General features: G+C 44.9%; 1 protein-coding gene across 5 annotated transcripts in view; it reads left to right on the forward strand.

Annotated features, from left to right (window-relative positions):
- Positions 1–16,986, forward strand: part of LOC142074829 (sorting nexin-2-like) — a 69,888-nt gene that overhangs the window by 16,202 nt on the left and 36,700 nt on the right. For 4 of the 5 annotated variants that reach the window (XR_012670721.1, XM_075135721.1, XM_075135722.1 and 1 more), the window contains 5 exons: positions 11,704–11,867; positions 13,092–13,158; positions 13,370–13,413; positions 13,508–13,649; positions 16,825–16,903. Coding sequence is in view for 4 of the 5 variants with exons in the window: in XM_075135721.1 (XP_074991822.1) it covers positions 11,704–11,867; positions 13,092–13,158; positions 13,370–13,413; positions 13,508–13,649; positions 16,825–16,903 (496 nt within the window). In the remaining variant the exon portion in view is untranslated. Of the gene's footprint in view, positions 1–2,700; positions 2,780–11,703; positions 11,868–13,091; positions 13,159–13,369; positions 13,414–13,507; positions 13,650–16,824; positions 16,904–16,986 lie in introns of those variants that run through there. The other variant, XM_075135724.1, reaches the window with a different exon arrangement.

A 16,986-nucleotide genomic window follows, 5' to 3' on the forward strand; every position in this document is an offset into this window, starting at 1 on the left:
TGGAGAAGAGGAGGCTGAGGGGAGACCTCATCGTGCTCTACAACTACCTGAAAGGAGGTTGTAGCGAGGTGGGTGTTGGTCTCTTCTCCCAAGTAACTAGCGATAGGACGAGAGGAAATGGCCTCAAGTTGCGCCAAGGGAGGTTTAGATTGGACATTGGGAGAAATTTCTTTACTGAAAGAGTGGTCAGGCCTGGGAACAGGCTGCCCGGGGAAGTGGTGGAGTCACCATCCCTGGAGGTATTTAAAAGACGTGTAGATGAGGCCCTTAGGGACATGGTGTAGTGGGCATGGGGGGGTTGGGTTGACGGTTGGACACGATGATCTTAGAGGTCTTTTCCAACCTGTATGATTCTATGATTCTATGATTCTAATGCCTAGGACGGTGGGCACACCCAGTGTTTTGGAAATTCACCCCTGAACAAGTGCAGAACCCTGAAAAATTAGTAGAATATTTGGAAGAAGTATGCTGTCACCCTGGCCACTTTAGGGAGACACAAATCACTGCAACGTGCTGGGGCATGGCCCATGCCTACCGAGCCCTGTTCAACACTATTCAGAACCATCAAGGGGAAGAAAAGGTCTCTACATTTGATGATAAAACAACAGGCCCTGTGGCTACCCCACCCCCCACGGCAGGCACTGGAAATACCCCAACCCCCACGACAGGCACTGCAGCTATTCCAACCCCTGTGACAGAGAACGAACCCGTGCCAGTATCAGTCACCCCTATACAGAAAAGAAAATGCACAAGAAACTCGGCTCGTTTAGTAAGGGATGAAGGTGAACCAGGGCCATCACGAGAACAGGAGGAGGAAGAGGCAGAAGCCAGAAATGAGATGGTAACCACCCGATCCCTATCCCTGGGTGAGTTGCGAGATATGCGAAAAGACTTCAGTCGTCATCCAGGCGAGCACATTGTCACCTGGCTGCTCCGATGCTGGGATAACGGGGCCAATAGCCTGGAATAAGACGATAGGGAAGCCAAACAGCTGGGATCCCTTGCTAGGGAAGGGGGCATTGACAAAGCGATTGGACAAGGGGCACAAGGCCTCAGCCTCTGGAGGCGACTGCTGTCAGGCGTGAAGGAAAGGTATCCCTTCAAGGAAGATGTTATATATCACCCAGGCAAATGGACCACCATGGAGAGAGGTATCCAGTACCTGAGCGAATTAGCTGTGCTGGAGGTAATTTATGATGACCTGGACAATGAGCAGTTATCCAAAGACCCAGATGAAGTCAAGTGCACCAGACTCATGTGGCGGAAGTTTGTATGGAGCACACCAGTTTTGCATGCAAACTCATTGGCAGTAATGACCTGGAAAGATGGAGAGGAACAAACGGTGGATGAATTGGCTGGCCAACTCCAGCAATATGAAGAAAGTCTCTCTGTTCCTCCCTACGGGCCTGCATCTCGGCTGTGGAGAAACTGTCCAAAAAACTGTCTCAGGAGGTCCAGCAACTCAAAGAGGATATGTCTTGCTCCCCACCTGCACGGACCAGTATCTCAGCCATTAGGAGTCAGCGTCCCTCTGCTCAAGAGAGAGGATATAGAGGGTACAGACCACGGGGCACCCTGTGGTTTTACCTGCGTGACCACGGAGAGGACATGAGGCAGTGGGATGGAAAACCTACCTTGACCCTAGAGGCATGGGTACGTGAGTTACAAGGAAAAACAATGACACAAGGGGGTTCTCCCAGGAAAAATGCTGCTCCAGTTTTCAGGAAAAACCTGTCTCACTACACTCCAGTTCCCAGTGAACAGTTGCCCAGACAGAGTAGAAGGGCTGATCTTACTTTGGATTGTAATGAAGAAATTCTGGACTCACGTTTGCAAGAAGTGAGAGACGGATTCTGTGACCAGAACTAGAGGGGCCCTGCCTCCGGCCAGGTGGAGGAAAGGGACAACTGGGTTTACTGGACTGTGTGGATTCGATGGCCTGGCACATCAGAGCCACAGGAGTATAAGGCTCTCGTAGACACCGGTGCACAGTGTACCCTGATGCCATCAAGCTATAAAGGGGCAGAACCCATCTGTATTTCTGGAGTGACAGGGGGATCCCAAGAGTTAACTGTATTGGAGGCCGAAGTGAGCCTAACCGGGAATGAGTGGCAGAAGCACCCCATTGTGACTGGCCCAGAGGCTCCGTGCATCCTTGGCATAGACTACCTCAGGAGAGGGTATTTCAAGGACCCAAAAGGGTACCGGTGGGCTTTTGGAATATCTGCCCTGGAGACGGAGGAAATTAAACAGCTGTCCACCTTGCCCGGTCTCTCGGAGGACCCTTCTATTGTGGGGTTGCTGAGGGTTGAAGAACAACAGGTACCAATCGCTATCCCAACGGTGCACCGGCGACAATATCCTACCAACTGAGATTCCCTGATCCCCATCCATGAGCTGATTCGTCGACTGGAGAGCCAAGGAGTGATCAGCAAGACTCGCTCACCCTTTAACAGTCCCATATGGCCAGTGCGAAAGTCTAATGGAGAGCGGAGACTAACAGTAGACTACCGTGGCCTGAATGAAGTGACGCCGCCACTGAGTGCTGCCATGCCGAACGTGCTAGAACTCCAATGCGAACTGGAGTCAAAGGCAGCCAAGTGCTACGCCACAAATGACATCGCTAATGCGTTCTTCTCAATCCCTTTGGCAGCACAGTGGAGGCCACAGTTTGCTTTCACTTGGAGGGGCGTCCAGTACACCTGGAACCGACTGCCCCAGGGGTGGAAACACAGCCCTACCATTTGCCATGGACTGATCCACACCGCACTGGAACAGGGTGAGGATCTGGAACACCTGCAATCCATTGATGACATCATTGTGTGGGGCAACACAGCAGAAGAAGGTTTTGAGAAAGGGAAGAAAATAATTCAAATCCTTCTGAAGACTGGTTTTGCCATAAAACAAAGTAAGGTCAAGGGACCTGCACGGGAGATTAAGGTTTTAGGAATAAAATAGCAAGATGGACGTCATCAGATCCCAATGGATGTGATCAACAAAATAACAGCCATGTCCCCACCGACTAGCAAAAAGGAAACACAAGCTTTCTTAGGCGTTGTGGGCTTTTGGAGAATGCATATTCCAGATTACAGTCAGATCGTAAGCCCTCTCTATCACGTGACTCGGAAGAAGAACAATTTCAAATGGGGCCCTGAGCAACAACAAGCCTTTGAACAAATTAAACGGGAGATAGTTCATGCAGTAGCCCTTGGGCCAGTCCGTGCAGGACAAGATGTAAAGAATGTGCTCTACACCGCAGCCGGGGAGAATGGTCCTACCTGGAGCCTCTGGCAGAAAGCACTAGGGCAGACTTGAGGTCAACCGTTAGGGTTTTGGAGTCGGGGATATAGAGAATCCGAGGCCCGCTACACTCCAACTGAGAAGGAGGTATTGGCAGCATATGAAGGGGTTTGAGCTGCTTTGGAAGTGGTTGGTACTGAAGCACGGCTCCTCCTGGCACCCCGACTGCTGGTGCTGGGCTGGATGTTCAAAGGGAGGGTCCCCTCTACACATCATGCAACCGATGCTACGTGGAGTAAGTGGGTTGCACTGATCACACAATGGGCCCTAATAGGAAACCCCAGTCGCCCAGGAATCTTGGAAGTGATCACAAACTGGCCAGAAGGCAAAGCTTTTGGAATATCCCCAGAGGAGGAGGTGACACGTGCTGAAGAGGCCCCACTGTATAACAAACTACCAGAAAATGAGAAGCAATATGCCCTGTTCACTGATGGGTCCTGTCGCCTTGTGGGAAAGCATCGGAGGTGGAAAGCTGCTGTATGGAGTCCTATACGCCAAGTTGCAGAAACTGCTGAAGGAGAAGGTGAATCGAGCCAGTTTGCAGAGGTGAAAGCCATCCAGCTGGCCTTGGACATTGCTGAACGAGAAAAATGGCCAGTACTTTATCTCTATACTGACTCATGGATGGTGGCAAATGCCCTGTGGGGGTGGTTGCAGCAGTGGAAGCAGAACAACTGGCAGCGCAGAGGTAAACCCATCTGGGCTGCCGCATTGTGGCAAGATATTGCTGCCCGGGTAGAGAACCTCGTTGTAAAAGTACGTCACGTAGATGCTCACGTACCCAAGAGTCGGGCCCCTGAAAAACACCAAAACAACCAGCAGGTGGACCAGGCTGCTAAGATTGAAGTGGCTCAGGTGGATCTGGACTGGCAACATAAGGGTGAACTGTTTATAGCTCAGTGGGCCCATGATGCCTCATGCCATCAAGGAAGAGATGCAACATATAGAAGGGCTTGTGATCGAGGGGTGGATTTGACCACGGACGCTATTGCACAGGTTATCCACGAATGTGAAACATGCGCTGCAATCAAGCAAGCCAGGCGAGTAAAGCCTCTTTGGTATGGAGGACGATGGTTGAAATATAAATATGGGGAGGCCTGGCAGATTGATTATATCACACTCCCACAAACCCGCCACGGCAAGTGCTATGTGCTCACCATGGTGGAAATAACCACCGGATGGCTGGAAACATACCCTGTGCCCCATGCCACTGCCCGGAACACCATCCTGGGCCTTGAAAAGCAAGTCCTATGGCGACATGGCACCCCAGAAAGAATTGAGTCAGACAACGGGACTCATTTCCGAAACACCCTCATAGACACCTGGGCCAAAGAGCATGGCATTGAGTGGGTCTGTCACATCCCCTACCATGCACCAGCCTCTGGGAAAATCTGTCTGGGGAATTGTTCACTGGAAACTGGAGTGTCGTGAGACAGGTTTTTCCTGACAACTGGAGCAGCATTTTTCCTGGTAGAACCCCCTTGTGTGATTGTTTTTCCTTGTAACTCACGTACACATGCCTCTAGGATGAAGGTAGGTTTTCCATCCCACTGCCTCATGTCCTCTCCGTGGTCACGCAGATACAACCACAGGGTGCCCCGTGGTGTGTACTTTCTATATCCTCTCTCTTGAGCAGAAAAACACGACTCCTAATGGCTGAGATATTGGTCCGTACAGGTGGAGAATCGGACATATCCTCTTTGCGTTGCTGGACCTCCCGGGACAGTTTATCCACAGCCGAGACAAGGGAGGAGGAGAGAGTTTCTTTGAAACCCCGGAGATTGCTAACTACGTCATCCACCGTTGGTGCTTCTTCCTCTTTCCAGGACAGTAGTGCCAACGAACTGGCATACGATGCTGGTGCGCTCCGTACCAACTTCCGCCACATGAGTCGCATGCACTGGATTTCATTTGGATCTTTCGGCGCTTCCTCATTGTCCAGGTCACTATAAACCACCTCCAGCACACCTAATTCTCTCAGGTACTGGATACCTCTCTCCATAGTGGTCCATTTCCCTGGGCGATATGTAACGTCTTCCTTGAAGGGATACCTTTCCTTCTCGCCTGACAGGAGTTGCCTCCAGAGGCTGAGGACCTGTGTCCCTTTTCCAATTGCTTTGTCAACGCCCCCTTCCCTAGCAAGGGATCCCAGCTGTTTGGCTTCCTTCCCCTCTAATTCCAGGCTACTGGCCCCATTATCCCAGCATCGGAGCAGCCAGGTAACAACGTGCTCGCCTGGACGACGGCTGAAATCTTTCCGCATATCTCGCAACTCACATAGGGATAGCGATCGAGTGGTTTCCGTCTTGTTTATGAGTTCTTCCTCTTCCTCCTCCCCTCCTCGTGATGGCCCTGCTTTTCCATCATCCCTTTCTAAATGACCTGACTTTCTCCTCTGAGATTTCCTTTTATGTATAGGGGCGACGGATACCAGCAAGGGTTGGTCCTCTGGTTCAGCTGTAGTACCTGTTGTTGGGGTTTGGGTAGCTGCAGTGCCTGTCGCGGGGGTTGGAGTAGCCACCGTGTCTGTTGCCGGGGTTGATATTTGGACAGTATTCCTGAATAGTTTTTTAACCCTGAACAAGGCCTGAACCACATTCAGGAGACATAGCAATATGAACATGCTTGTTTGAACATCCCAAGGATATTCAAAATTCTCAGGGAATATTGTGGACATCTTTGTGAAGAGGATAGAAGAAAAAGGAGTTTCTGAAGATATGGAAGGGAAGGTGAACAAGTGGGCGAAAGTGTCCCATCCTGTCTCCCCCTTAAATTCATTCTCTGAGGAGAAAAAAGTGTAATTACTAATAGTTTCTAAGAGGTGGTTCCCGAGGTACAGAGATGACGGCAGTGCTGAGTAGAGATACCAGATTAGACTTTCGACCAATGATTTTATCACCTCATAAAACAGCAGCAAAATGATAACCTTGACCCAGTTCCGAATAATGATAAACAGCACAACCGGGATCACATACTGCAAGCAAGGTATTACATGACCCAACATTGAGAGCCAGCCCCACAACTTTGACAGCCAATACATCAACATTGTGACCAATCAATATAATGGATGCTTATAACAATTTTGACTTAACACACTTTGGTCAGATCTATCATTATCTCAACCCTTTGAGCCCCACGTTGGGCGCCAAAAAGGACTGTCGTGGTTCAACCTGGCAGGCAGCCAAATACCATGCAGCCGCTCGCTCACTCCCCCCACCACAGTGGGACGGGGAGAGAATCGGAAGGGTAAGAGTGAGAAAACTCGTGGATTGAGATAAAGACAGTTAAATAGAACAGAGAAGGGAAAATAATAATAATGATAATGATAGAATATACCAAATGAGTGATGCATAATGCAATTGCTCACCACCCGCACTGACCGATAACCAAGTAGCGATCGCTACTTCCTGGAACACGCCTACCATTCATATACTGAGCATGATGTCACATGCTATAGAATACCCCGTTGGCCAGCTGGGCCTGCTGTCCTGGCTGTGCTCCCTCCCAGCTTCTTGTGCACCTGGCAGAGCATGGGAAGCTGAAAAGTCCTTGACTAGCAGGGTACTTAGCAACAACTGAAAACATTAGTGTGTTATCAACATTCTTCTCATACTAATTCCAAAACACAGTACTAGGAAGAAATTTAACTCTATTCCAGCCAAAACCAGGACAACTATGGAAATTTCTAATTTGAAATTAGGAAGAGCATTGTCAGCAGGTTGAGGGCGGTGATTCCCTCTACTCAGCCCTGGCAAGACACATCTGGAGTGCTGAGTCTAGTTCTGGGCTCCCCAGTACAAGAGAAGAGAAGGCTGGTGGGGCGGAATCTTATCTATTTGTATAAATACCTGATTGGGGTCAGTGTGGTAAAGAAGACAGAGCCAGACTCTTCTCAGTAGTATCCAGTGACAGGATAACAGGCAATGGTTACAAACTGAAATACAAGTATTTCTATGTAAACATAAGGGAAAACTTTCTTACAGTGAGGGTTGTCAGGTACTGGCACAGGTTGCCCAGTGAGGTTGTAGAGTCTCCCTCCTTGGAGATACTTAAAACCTGACTGGATACAGTCCTGGGTAACCTGCTCTAGTTGACCTTGCTTGAACATGGGGGTTGGACTAGATAATCTCAAGAGGCCCCTTCCAACCTCATCAATTCTGTGGTGAAATGTACTGGTTTTGGCTGGGATAGAGTTAAATTTCTTCATAGTAGCTTGTATGGGGCTGTGTTTTGGATTTGTGATGAAAACAGTGTCGACAACTCACTGATGTTTTAATTGTTGAACAGTGTTTATACAGCATCAAGGCATTTTCTGCTTCTCACACCACCCCGCCAGCGATTAGGCTGGTAGTACACAAGAAGCTGGGAGGGGACACAGCTGGGACAGCTGACCCCAACTGACCAAAGGGATATTCCATACCATATGGCATCATGCTCAGCATATAAAGCTGCGGGGAGGAAGTGGGGGATGTTTGGAGTTACGGCATTTGTCTTTCCAAGTAACTGTTTAAGTGTGATGAATCATTAAATGGTTTGGGTTGGAAGGGACCTTTAAAAATCATCTAATCCAACCTCCCTGCCATGGACAGGGGCATCTTTCACTCAAAGCCCCATTCAACCTGACCTTGAACACTTCTGAAGTCCTGCTTTCCTGGAAGCCCTGCTTTCCTGGAAATGACTAAATGTCTGCCTGCCAATGGGAAGTGGTGAATTAATTCCTTCCTTTGCTTTGCTTGTGCATGCAGCTTTGCTTTACCTATTAAACTGTCTTCATCTTGACCCATGAGTTTTCTCACTTTTGTCCTTCTGATTTTCTTCCCCATCCCACTGCAGGGGGAGTGAGCGAGCGGCTGTGTGGTGCTTAGCTGCCTACTGGGGTTAACCCACAACATGACAGCAAGCTTGCAAAGGCTTGCAATCTTTTTCATCCTTGAAATAGAGAAGGGTGGTTTTGTTCATTTATGAAAAAAATTAAGGATTGGCAAAGAGTGTTATGGAAGAATGGGAAACGGAATTGACTAGCAGAACATCTCTAAGTAGCAGCAGGGGTGAAGTTAAGTGGTTGATTGATTGTGAAAGATCATAATATCACTTTTTTGCGGTAATAATTGCTTGGATTCACTTCCTCAGGAGGCTTTTTCCAATTCTGTTTTTTAGATTGCTAATAGGTTGCAAGTTGTTCTAGAGAGGTACACAGTGCTGTGGGGGACAAAAATGAGACCTTTTTTTTTTTAAAAAACAGTGCAACTATTCTCACAAATTTTAAAATAGATCTGGTCTTTAAAGTTGAATAAGGGTTTTTTATGTTCATTATATGCACCGAACTTTAAATAGGTTGGAAGACAACTTATTTTCCTTTGAAAATTATACTGTTCATCTAGACAGAAGGTGCAAGAACAGCTCTTCACAAAATTGCATGATAAACTATTTTGGTAACTTTGTGTAAGTTGGAGTAGATCTGCTTTAGTGCCTGAAGCTATGTTTGGTTAAGTAATTGGAACTTGCCACAGGAAGTCTAGTTTGTAACAAGTCTTGTAATCAGTTGTGACATCAATTTACAGGACTGTTGTAGTTTAACCCAGCAGGCAGCCAAACACCACACAGCTGCTCGCTCAGTCCCCCCACCCCCCAGTGGGATGGGAGAGAGAATCAAAAAAAAAAAAGTAAAATTTGTGGATTGAGATAAAGACAGTTTAATAGAACAGAAAAGGAGGGGAAAATAACGATAATAATAATGATGATAGAATATACAAAATAAGTGATGCACAATGCAATTGCTTACCACCCGCCGACCGATGCCCAGCCAGTCCCCGAGCAGCGATCGCTGCTCCCTGGGCAACTCCCCCTAGTTTATATACTGAGCATGACGTCATATGGTATGGAATACCCCGTTGGCCAGTTGGATTAGCTGTCCAGGCTTTATCTCAACCCACGAGTTTTCTCACTTACCTTCCCGATTCTCTCCCCCATCCCACCGGAGGCAGGGGAGTGAGCGAGCGGCTGTGTGGTGTTTAGTTGCTGGCTAGGGTTAAACCACGAGAAGGGCTATCTGCTCTTCAGGAGGGTTAGGCAGGGCAGGCGAGGTGGAGGTGTTGCACTATATGTAAGGGAGAGGTTTGATTGTACAGTCCTTACAGTTAGCTATGATGTGGTTGAGAGCCTCTGGGTGAGGATTAGGGGGATGGAAAACAAAGGAGATGATGTAGTGGGTGCTTACTATCAATTGCCCAGCCAGGATGTAAGCACTGATGAGTTATTCTATAGGCAATTAGGAAAAATTTCTGAATCGGTAGCCCTTGTCCTTATGGGAGATTTCAACTTCCCAGACATCAGCTGGGAATATCATACTGCTGTGACGAGCAGGCCTTGGAAATTATTGAAGTTTGTAGGGGATAACTTCTTGTCACAGGTGCTCATTGAGCCAACTAGGAAAGATGCCCTCCTAGACTTGCTATTTGTGAATAGAGAAGGACTCATGGGGGATATGATGGTAGGTGGCTGTCTTGGCCACAGTGATCGTGAAATGGTTGAGTTTAAAATTTTCAGTGTAATGAGAAAAAAGTACAGTAGAGTTGCTACCCTGGATTTCAAGAGAGCAAACTTTAAGCTATTCAGGGAGCTACTTAGCAGAGTCCCCTGGGAATCTGCTTTTGAGGGCTTAGGAGTTCACGAGTGCTGGTCAGTCTTTAAGAACCACCTTTTAGAAGCACAGGAGCAGGCAATTCCACTGTGTCGAAAGTCAAGCAAGTGGGGCAGAAGACCAGCTTGGCTGAACAGGGAACTCCTCGTGGAGTTCAAGAGGAAAAAGAAATTGCGTGATCTCTGGAAGCAAGGTCAGGCTTTGCAGGAAGATTACAGAGCTGTGGTTCGTATATGCAGGGAGAAGACACGAAAGGCCAAAGCTCAACTAGAGTTGAAACTGGCCAGTGTTGTTTCAGATAACAAGAAGGGCTTTTTAAAGTATGTTAATAGCAACAGGAGGTCTAAAGAAAACATTGAGCCAATACTTGTTGAAGATGGTCACCTGACTAATAGGGATGAAGAAAAAGTGGAGGCATTCAATGCGTTTTTTGCCTCAGTCTTTAATAATATTGATAGACCTTGGGCTGCCCAGTCCCCAGTCCTGGCAGCCAAGAGGGCAAACCGCATCCTGGGGTGCATCAAACACAGTATAACCAGCCAGTCAAAAGAGGTGATTATCCCACTGTATTTAGCGATGGTGCGACCTCACCTTGAGTACTGTGTGCAGTTCTGGGCCCCTCAATTTAAGAAGGATGTGAAGGTCCTTGAATGCATCCAGAGGAGGGCAACAAAGCTGGTGCTGGAAGGAATGTCCTGTGTCCTATGAGGAGCGGCTAAGGACTCTGGGGTTGTCTAGTTTGGAGAAAAGGAGGCTGAGGGGCAACCTCATTGCTCTCTACAGCTTCCTGAGGAGGGGAAGTGGAGAGGGAGGTGCTGATCTCTTCTCCCTGGTATCCAGTGATAGGACGCATGGGAATGGTTCAAAGCTGTGTCGGGGAGGTTTAGACTGGACATTAGGAAGCATATCTTTACCGAGAGGGTAGTCAAACACTGGAACAGGCTTCCTAGAGAGGTGGTCGATTTCCCAAGTCTGTCAGTGTTTGAGGCATTTGGACAATGCCCTTAATAACATGCTTTATCTTTTGGTCAGCCCTGAAGTGGTCAGGCAGTTGGACTAGATGATCGTTGTAGGTCCCTTCCAACTGAAGTAGTCTATTCTAAGTGTATGGTTTGCTGGTGGTCAAAATCAATTAGTGGAGGAAAGAAAGCATGAAGGGTTTGCAGAGCAGAGATATACATCGTCTTTAAATATAGATGAACTATCTACAGTCTGAAGAAAGTAAAAATAAGTAGTTAGTCTTACTGGTCAGAATGCCTCATCTACTAATATTTGTATTTTATGAGTTGTGGTCTTTTGGTAGGGGGTGTATATATATAACTTCTCTTGGTGTGCTCAGTTATCAGCCTACATGACTTAATCAGCTGTTGTTCAGAGTACAAAAACTACATTTGGCATAGTCGCTGAAAAAGAGTGGTCTGTGGTGGAAAAAATGTCATTATTTTTCATGATATATCATATAGAAATGAATTATTTAGCAGTTTTGTGACTACTTTAAAAGACTTTACCTGGCAGCATATAAAAAAAAAAATTGCTTACTTAATTTTACTTTAAGCTGTTATTCACTAGAAACTCGTATGTCGCCTCTAGTTTTACCGACATATTTAGAGAAATTATCTGAGAGACAAATGGATGTTATTTATAGATTATCTTATTAAACTTATGTATTATCACTTTTTAATGTGCATGCTTGGTATCTTTTGTGGTGCACATCTATCTCTATTGTACAAAAACTTTTTTGTGAACTCAAAATCTTTATCTAGAAGCCACAGAAGAAGTTTCGTTGGACAGTCCAGAGAGGGATCCAGTACTTTCACCAGAACCTACTCCTGCAATCACTCCTGTAACACCTACTACATTAGTAGCTCCCAGAATGGAATTGAAAATTGTAACAGCCCCTGTGATTTTTGATAGATCCAGAGAAGAGGTACTGAGAAAATTTTTAAGTTATGTTTTGACGACTATGGAAATGTATTGTTGGGGGGGTGGTGGTGTTGTTTGTTATTTGTTTTTTTGTGTTTTTATTTTTTTTAAATGCAGTTCCAAAATTACTCACAGGATCATTCTTTGGTAAAGGGAAGTATGCAAGAGAACAACTATTCTGTTTATTTTGTGTTTAATATGTATTTGACTCAATATCATGAGTATTCGTTGCTTAGGTGATGAGAGATCTGTAGTGTGAGAAGTAACATGCTCCATTCCTACAGGATAGGTGTTGTAAAAGTGTGTGAAGGGAGCAAGTGTTGAACTAGATGGAGGAGAAATGTTAAAGATGTGTATTAATTCATACTAGCATGTTACAGGTTTTAACTTGGATTTCTGAAGCTTGTGTTAATGAGGAGATGGAGGAAACACTTGTTAGCATTATTCTGCATACTAACAAACAGCTGAGGCTGGTCATAGTTTTACCACTTAATTTGCTATTTACATTTGGCATTCCATTCATAGTCTGTGCATTGGCAAATACCATTCATTCTAGAATATGCTCCTAGAAAACGTCACTGATGAATGAGGTTTGGCAAACAAGACTTGCCTGGGACTCGATGATGGCTGCTTCCCCAGATGCCCTAAGCTGACATTTCATTCTGATTTTCTTCCTCTTCAACCTTGGCACACTGTCTGTTCTGCCATGGTGTTTCTTAACTACTTCTGTTCTATCACTTATGTATATTGCATGAAAGATTAGGAAATTCTGTGATCACACAGCTCAGGCAAGTATCTGAAAATTCTGTAGTTGTTGCTTTCCCCATCCCCAACTCTTCAACTACAGATACCATTAATAATGAGGAATATATCTGTCTTTTGATTAGAAGCTTATAGAACCATTGCAAGTGAGAGCATTTTTGAACCTCTGTGCCTGCTGGAATTGGAGGAGATAAAATGAGTATTTCCCCAAGATAAATGTTTACTAAAACTCTGAGGCCAACAAGTCTGAAGAAAAGGTTGCCACACTAAAAAATTTTTCAGGAAGACTCAAAATTAAAAACCAAGATGTGAAATTATGTTCACTTAAAATTGGATGGTGGGTCTAGAAGAGCTTTTTAGTCATTGAGACATACTGACTCTTCCTTCCCCTATATCCTTATCTTTGTACCCATACGTAGTATGAATGCACATTAACTTGTTAAATATGGCATACATTTTTTTCTAGATTGAAGAGGAAGCAAATGGAGATTTGTCTGATATAGAAATCAATGTATCAGACCCAGAGAAAGTTGGTAAGTTACTTGAACCTAGTAAGTCATATGTTAGGCTGTCTTACCTCCTAGAGACTCTTCTGAGATATTAGCATAATTCCTTATTCAGTTATCTTTTGATGGTTTTTAGTATGTAAATAAAAAGCTATTTAATGTGTATTTTGGAAAAAAGAAAGTGTGTGGAGGGATTAAAGTAACTTGCCTTAGGATAAGTATTTTAATTTTCTTACAGGGGATGGCATGAATGCTTATATGGCATACAGAGTAACAACAAAGGTAACTAATGCAACAAATATATTTGCAAATAACTTTATATCACAGATGAGTAGATGCATCAGTAAGTCATAACTAAAATGACTTTTTTTTTTAGACATCCCTTTCCATGTTTCACAAAAATGAATTCTCTGTTAAAAGAAGATTCAGTGATTTCCTTGGCTTGCACAGCAAATTAGCAACGAAGTACATGCATATTGGTTACATTGTGCCTCCTGCTCCAGAAAAAAGTATTGTAGGTAAGTCTACTTTCTGTAAGGTTGAATGTATGCATGTGATTTCAGTACTATAATATAAATGAAATATTTTAATACCAATTCTGCTTTTAAAATAAATATACATGGAACTTGGTAAAATGGTGGGACTTAATGTTATGTAAGCAAGCTCTGGGTGTGACTTAAGGTCCTAGTGTAGAGACTTTCTTTGGCTATGGATAAGTTGGGAAAACTCACAGACTCTGTAGGACCTTTCTCCAAAGAGCACAAAGCTCCCACTTTAAACTTGAACTGCCTACCCTTCAGTGCTTGGGTGGTATTTAGTCCCATCTAAAAGTGTATAGTCCACATGCTTATAATTTTGGAGAGAAGAAGGAAAAATATAGTTTTCTAGGCTGATTTAAAATGAGGCATCTTAAAGTAGAGAGCTGGCAAAACAGCTGGAAGTAGATGACATGCATTTATACTACACACACGTTTATTTTATTTTACTTTTTAAGTCTGAAGTCTTAATATGAAATGTCCTACTGTCGTGGTTTAACCCTGGTAGGCAGCTAAGCACCACACAGCTGCTCGCTCGCTCCCCCTGCCAAGAGAATCGGAAGGGTAAGAGTGAGAAAACTCGTGGGTTGAGATGATAAAGACAATTTAATAAGAAAAAAAGGAAGGGAAAAAAAACCCACAAAAAACAACGCATAAATAAAACCAAAACCAAGATAAACAAGTGATGCAAAAAAACCAAATTGCTCACCACCAACTGACCAATGCCCAGCCAGTCCCTGAGCAATGGCAGCCCTGGCAACACACACCCTACCCACGCCCCAGTTTTTATTGCTGAGAGTGATGTCATATGGTATGGAATATCCCTTTGGTCAGTTGGGGTCAGCTGTCCCAGCTGTGTCCCCTCCCAGCTTCTTGTGCACCCCCAACCTACTCGCTGGCGGGGCAGTGCGAGAAGCATAAAAGGCCTTGACTCTGTGTAAGCACTGCTCAGCAATAACTAAAACATCTCTGTATTATCAACACTGTTTTCATCACAAATTCAAAACATAGCACCATATGAGCTTCTATGAAGAAAATTAACTCCAACCCAGCCAGATCCAGTACAATCTCCACCCCTTATTCTATACCATTTACATCATGCTCAGGTCCCACACTATCCAATCCATCATTAACTACCACCACCCTTCCTGTCCTTTGATATATACACAGATATCATTCCCTTAGTCTATGGGCCATCCCTGTAAAATGTCCATAAAATGCCGATAAAAATGTCTGTTGAGTTCATTTACTCCATGACTTTGGGGTCCATCTGTTATGGTAGTCACTCAGGACAGGAGGGATCGTGTGTTGTGTTGGATTGTTGTCTAACAAATCCAGCTCAGGTCGCGTCACCGCTGCACTTGCCTGGTTCCTCATGCGATTCATTCTTCATTGGTTTGGGTGACTCCTGCTGTAATACCTTTGACATATGGCAGCCACAGCAGTGGCAACATACAGCTTCATAAAACACTGGCATACAGCAAGCCCACAACGGAGGGATCTTCTGAGAGGCCAGGCAGGGTAGATAGCTGTTTAATCTTCTCCGTACTCAAGGCAGCTATACCAAAAGCCCACCTTGAAGTACCCTCTCCTGAGGTAGTCTATACCAAGGATGCATGTACCCTCCTGGCCAGTCACAATAGGATGCTTTTACCACTCATTCACAGTTAGGCTTACCTCAGCCTCCAACAGAGACAGCTGTTTGGATCCCCCTATCACTCCAGAAATACAGATGGGTTGTGCCCCTTTGTAACCTGATGGCATTGGGGTACACTGTGCACTGGTGTCGACCACAGCCTTATACTCCTTTGGGTCTGGTGTGCCAGGCCATTGAACCCACACAGTCCAGTAAACCTGGTTATCGCTTTCCTCCACCTGGCCGGAGGCAGGGCCCATTTATTCCTGGTTGGAGTATTCATTACTTGATTTTTGTAACTGCAAACCAGAAGTCCGTTCATCAGGGTTAGAAGTAAGATCAGCCCTTCTACTCTGCCCAATAGCAACTGGAGCAGTAAGTTTCCTGTATGGACGCCTTTTGGCTGTTGTGGGCAAAACAGACTCGACTTGAGGAATTTAACTTAATTTAAAACATTGAATTACTGATTTGGGTATTGGGCAAAAAAGGAAGACAAACACTTAAGGAAAACACTTTTCTTCCCCCTTTCCCAGGCTCAACTTCAGTCCAGACACCTCTCGTCCCCCCTTCATAGTCTCTACTTCCCTTGTTATCAGCGCATCTTACACTCAGTCCCTTCACAGTGAGGCCACAGGTGGTGCAGGAGGTTGGGGTCAGGACACAGTGGTTTCTTTCTGCCACTCCTTGTTCCTTACTCTTATCTTCCGCTGCTCTTTCCTTTTACTCGTTTCCTCTGCTCCGGCATGGGTTCCTCCACAGGCTGCAGTCCCTTCAGGGGTGTACCTGCTCCGGTGTGGAGTTCCCCCTACTGCTCTGGCCTTGTTTCTTTTTTCTCTTGATATTTACCACCCTTTCTTAAATATGTTTTCATAGAGGCACCACAAACTACTCTGGCTCAGCTTTGGCCTGTGGTGGGTCCATTGTTAAGCTGGCTAGAACCAGCTGTGACCAGCTTCTGACCTCCTCCCACAGAGATCACCCCTGCAGGGCCTGTCCCGTCGTCCCCCGTGTCTCCCCCCACAAAAAACCTTGCCATTTATACCCAATACATTAATTTAAAAGAAACCCTAAAAAATAACCCAAAACAAAAAAATCCCACACATTTATTTTTAGAAATTCAAAAATACTAGAATAAAAATATTATTTATGAGCATACCAATCAATAGACTTATAAACTAAGATTTAATTTCTTGTTCTGCTTTATTAGAGTAACTGTTTTCTTCTGAACACAAGTGACCAGTAAGACTGTGTCCTTTATTTAGATTGTCTTCATAAATGCAAATTCAACTAGTTTTTCAATAACTTTAATCACAATTGATGTATTACAGGAAATTGCATATTACATGGATCTGTTTCCCACAAAAGTGTGCAGCATGCAGTGTTTGTGTTCTTTGTATTCTGTGGCGCTTTTCATTGTAATTTGGCTTAAACTTAGCTGAGCTTAATCTTCTAATCATATCAGTTACGTTAATGATTTCTTTACAATAACGTAAAATCAATATGATGCAATTTTCTTCAAAGGCATGACCAAGGTTAAAGTAGGCAAGGAAGATTCTTCATCTGCTGAATTCGTAGAAAAAAGAAGAGCAGCATTAGAAAGGTAATGTATGTATCTAACTAAAACTTGTTTAGCATCAAAATGAATTTTAATATACTACATGGGATCTGGACCATCTGTACTTA

Source organism: Calonectris borealis, chromosome W (assembly GCF_964195595.1).
Source record: "Calonectris borealis chromosome W, bCalBor7.hap1.2, whole genome shotgun sequence".
In the NCBI taxonomy this organism is placed as follows: Eukaryota; Metazoa; Chordata; class Aves; order Procellariiformes; family Procellariidae; genus Calonectris; species Calonectris borealis.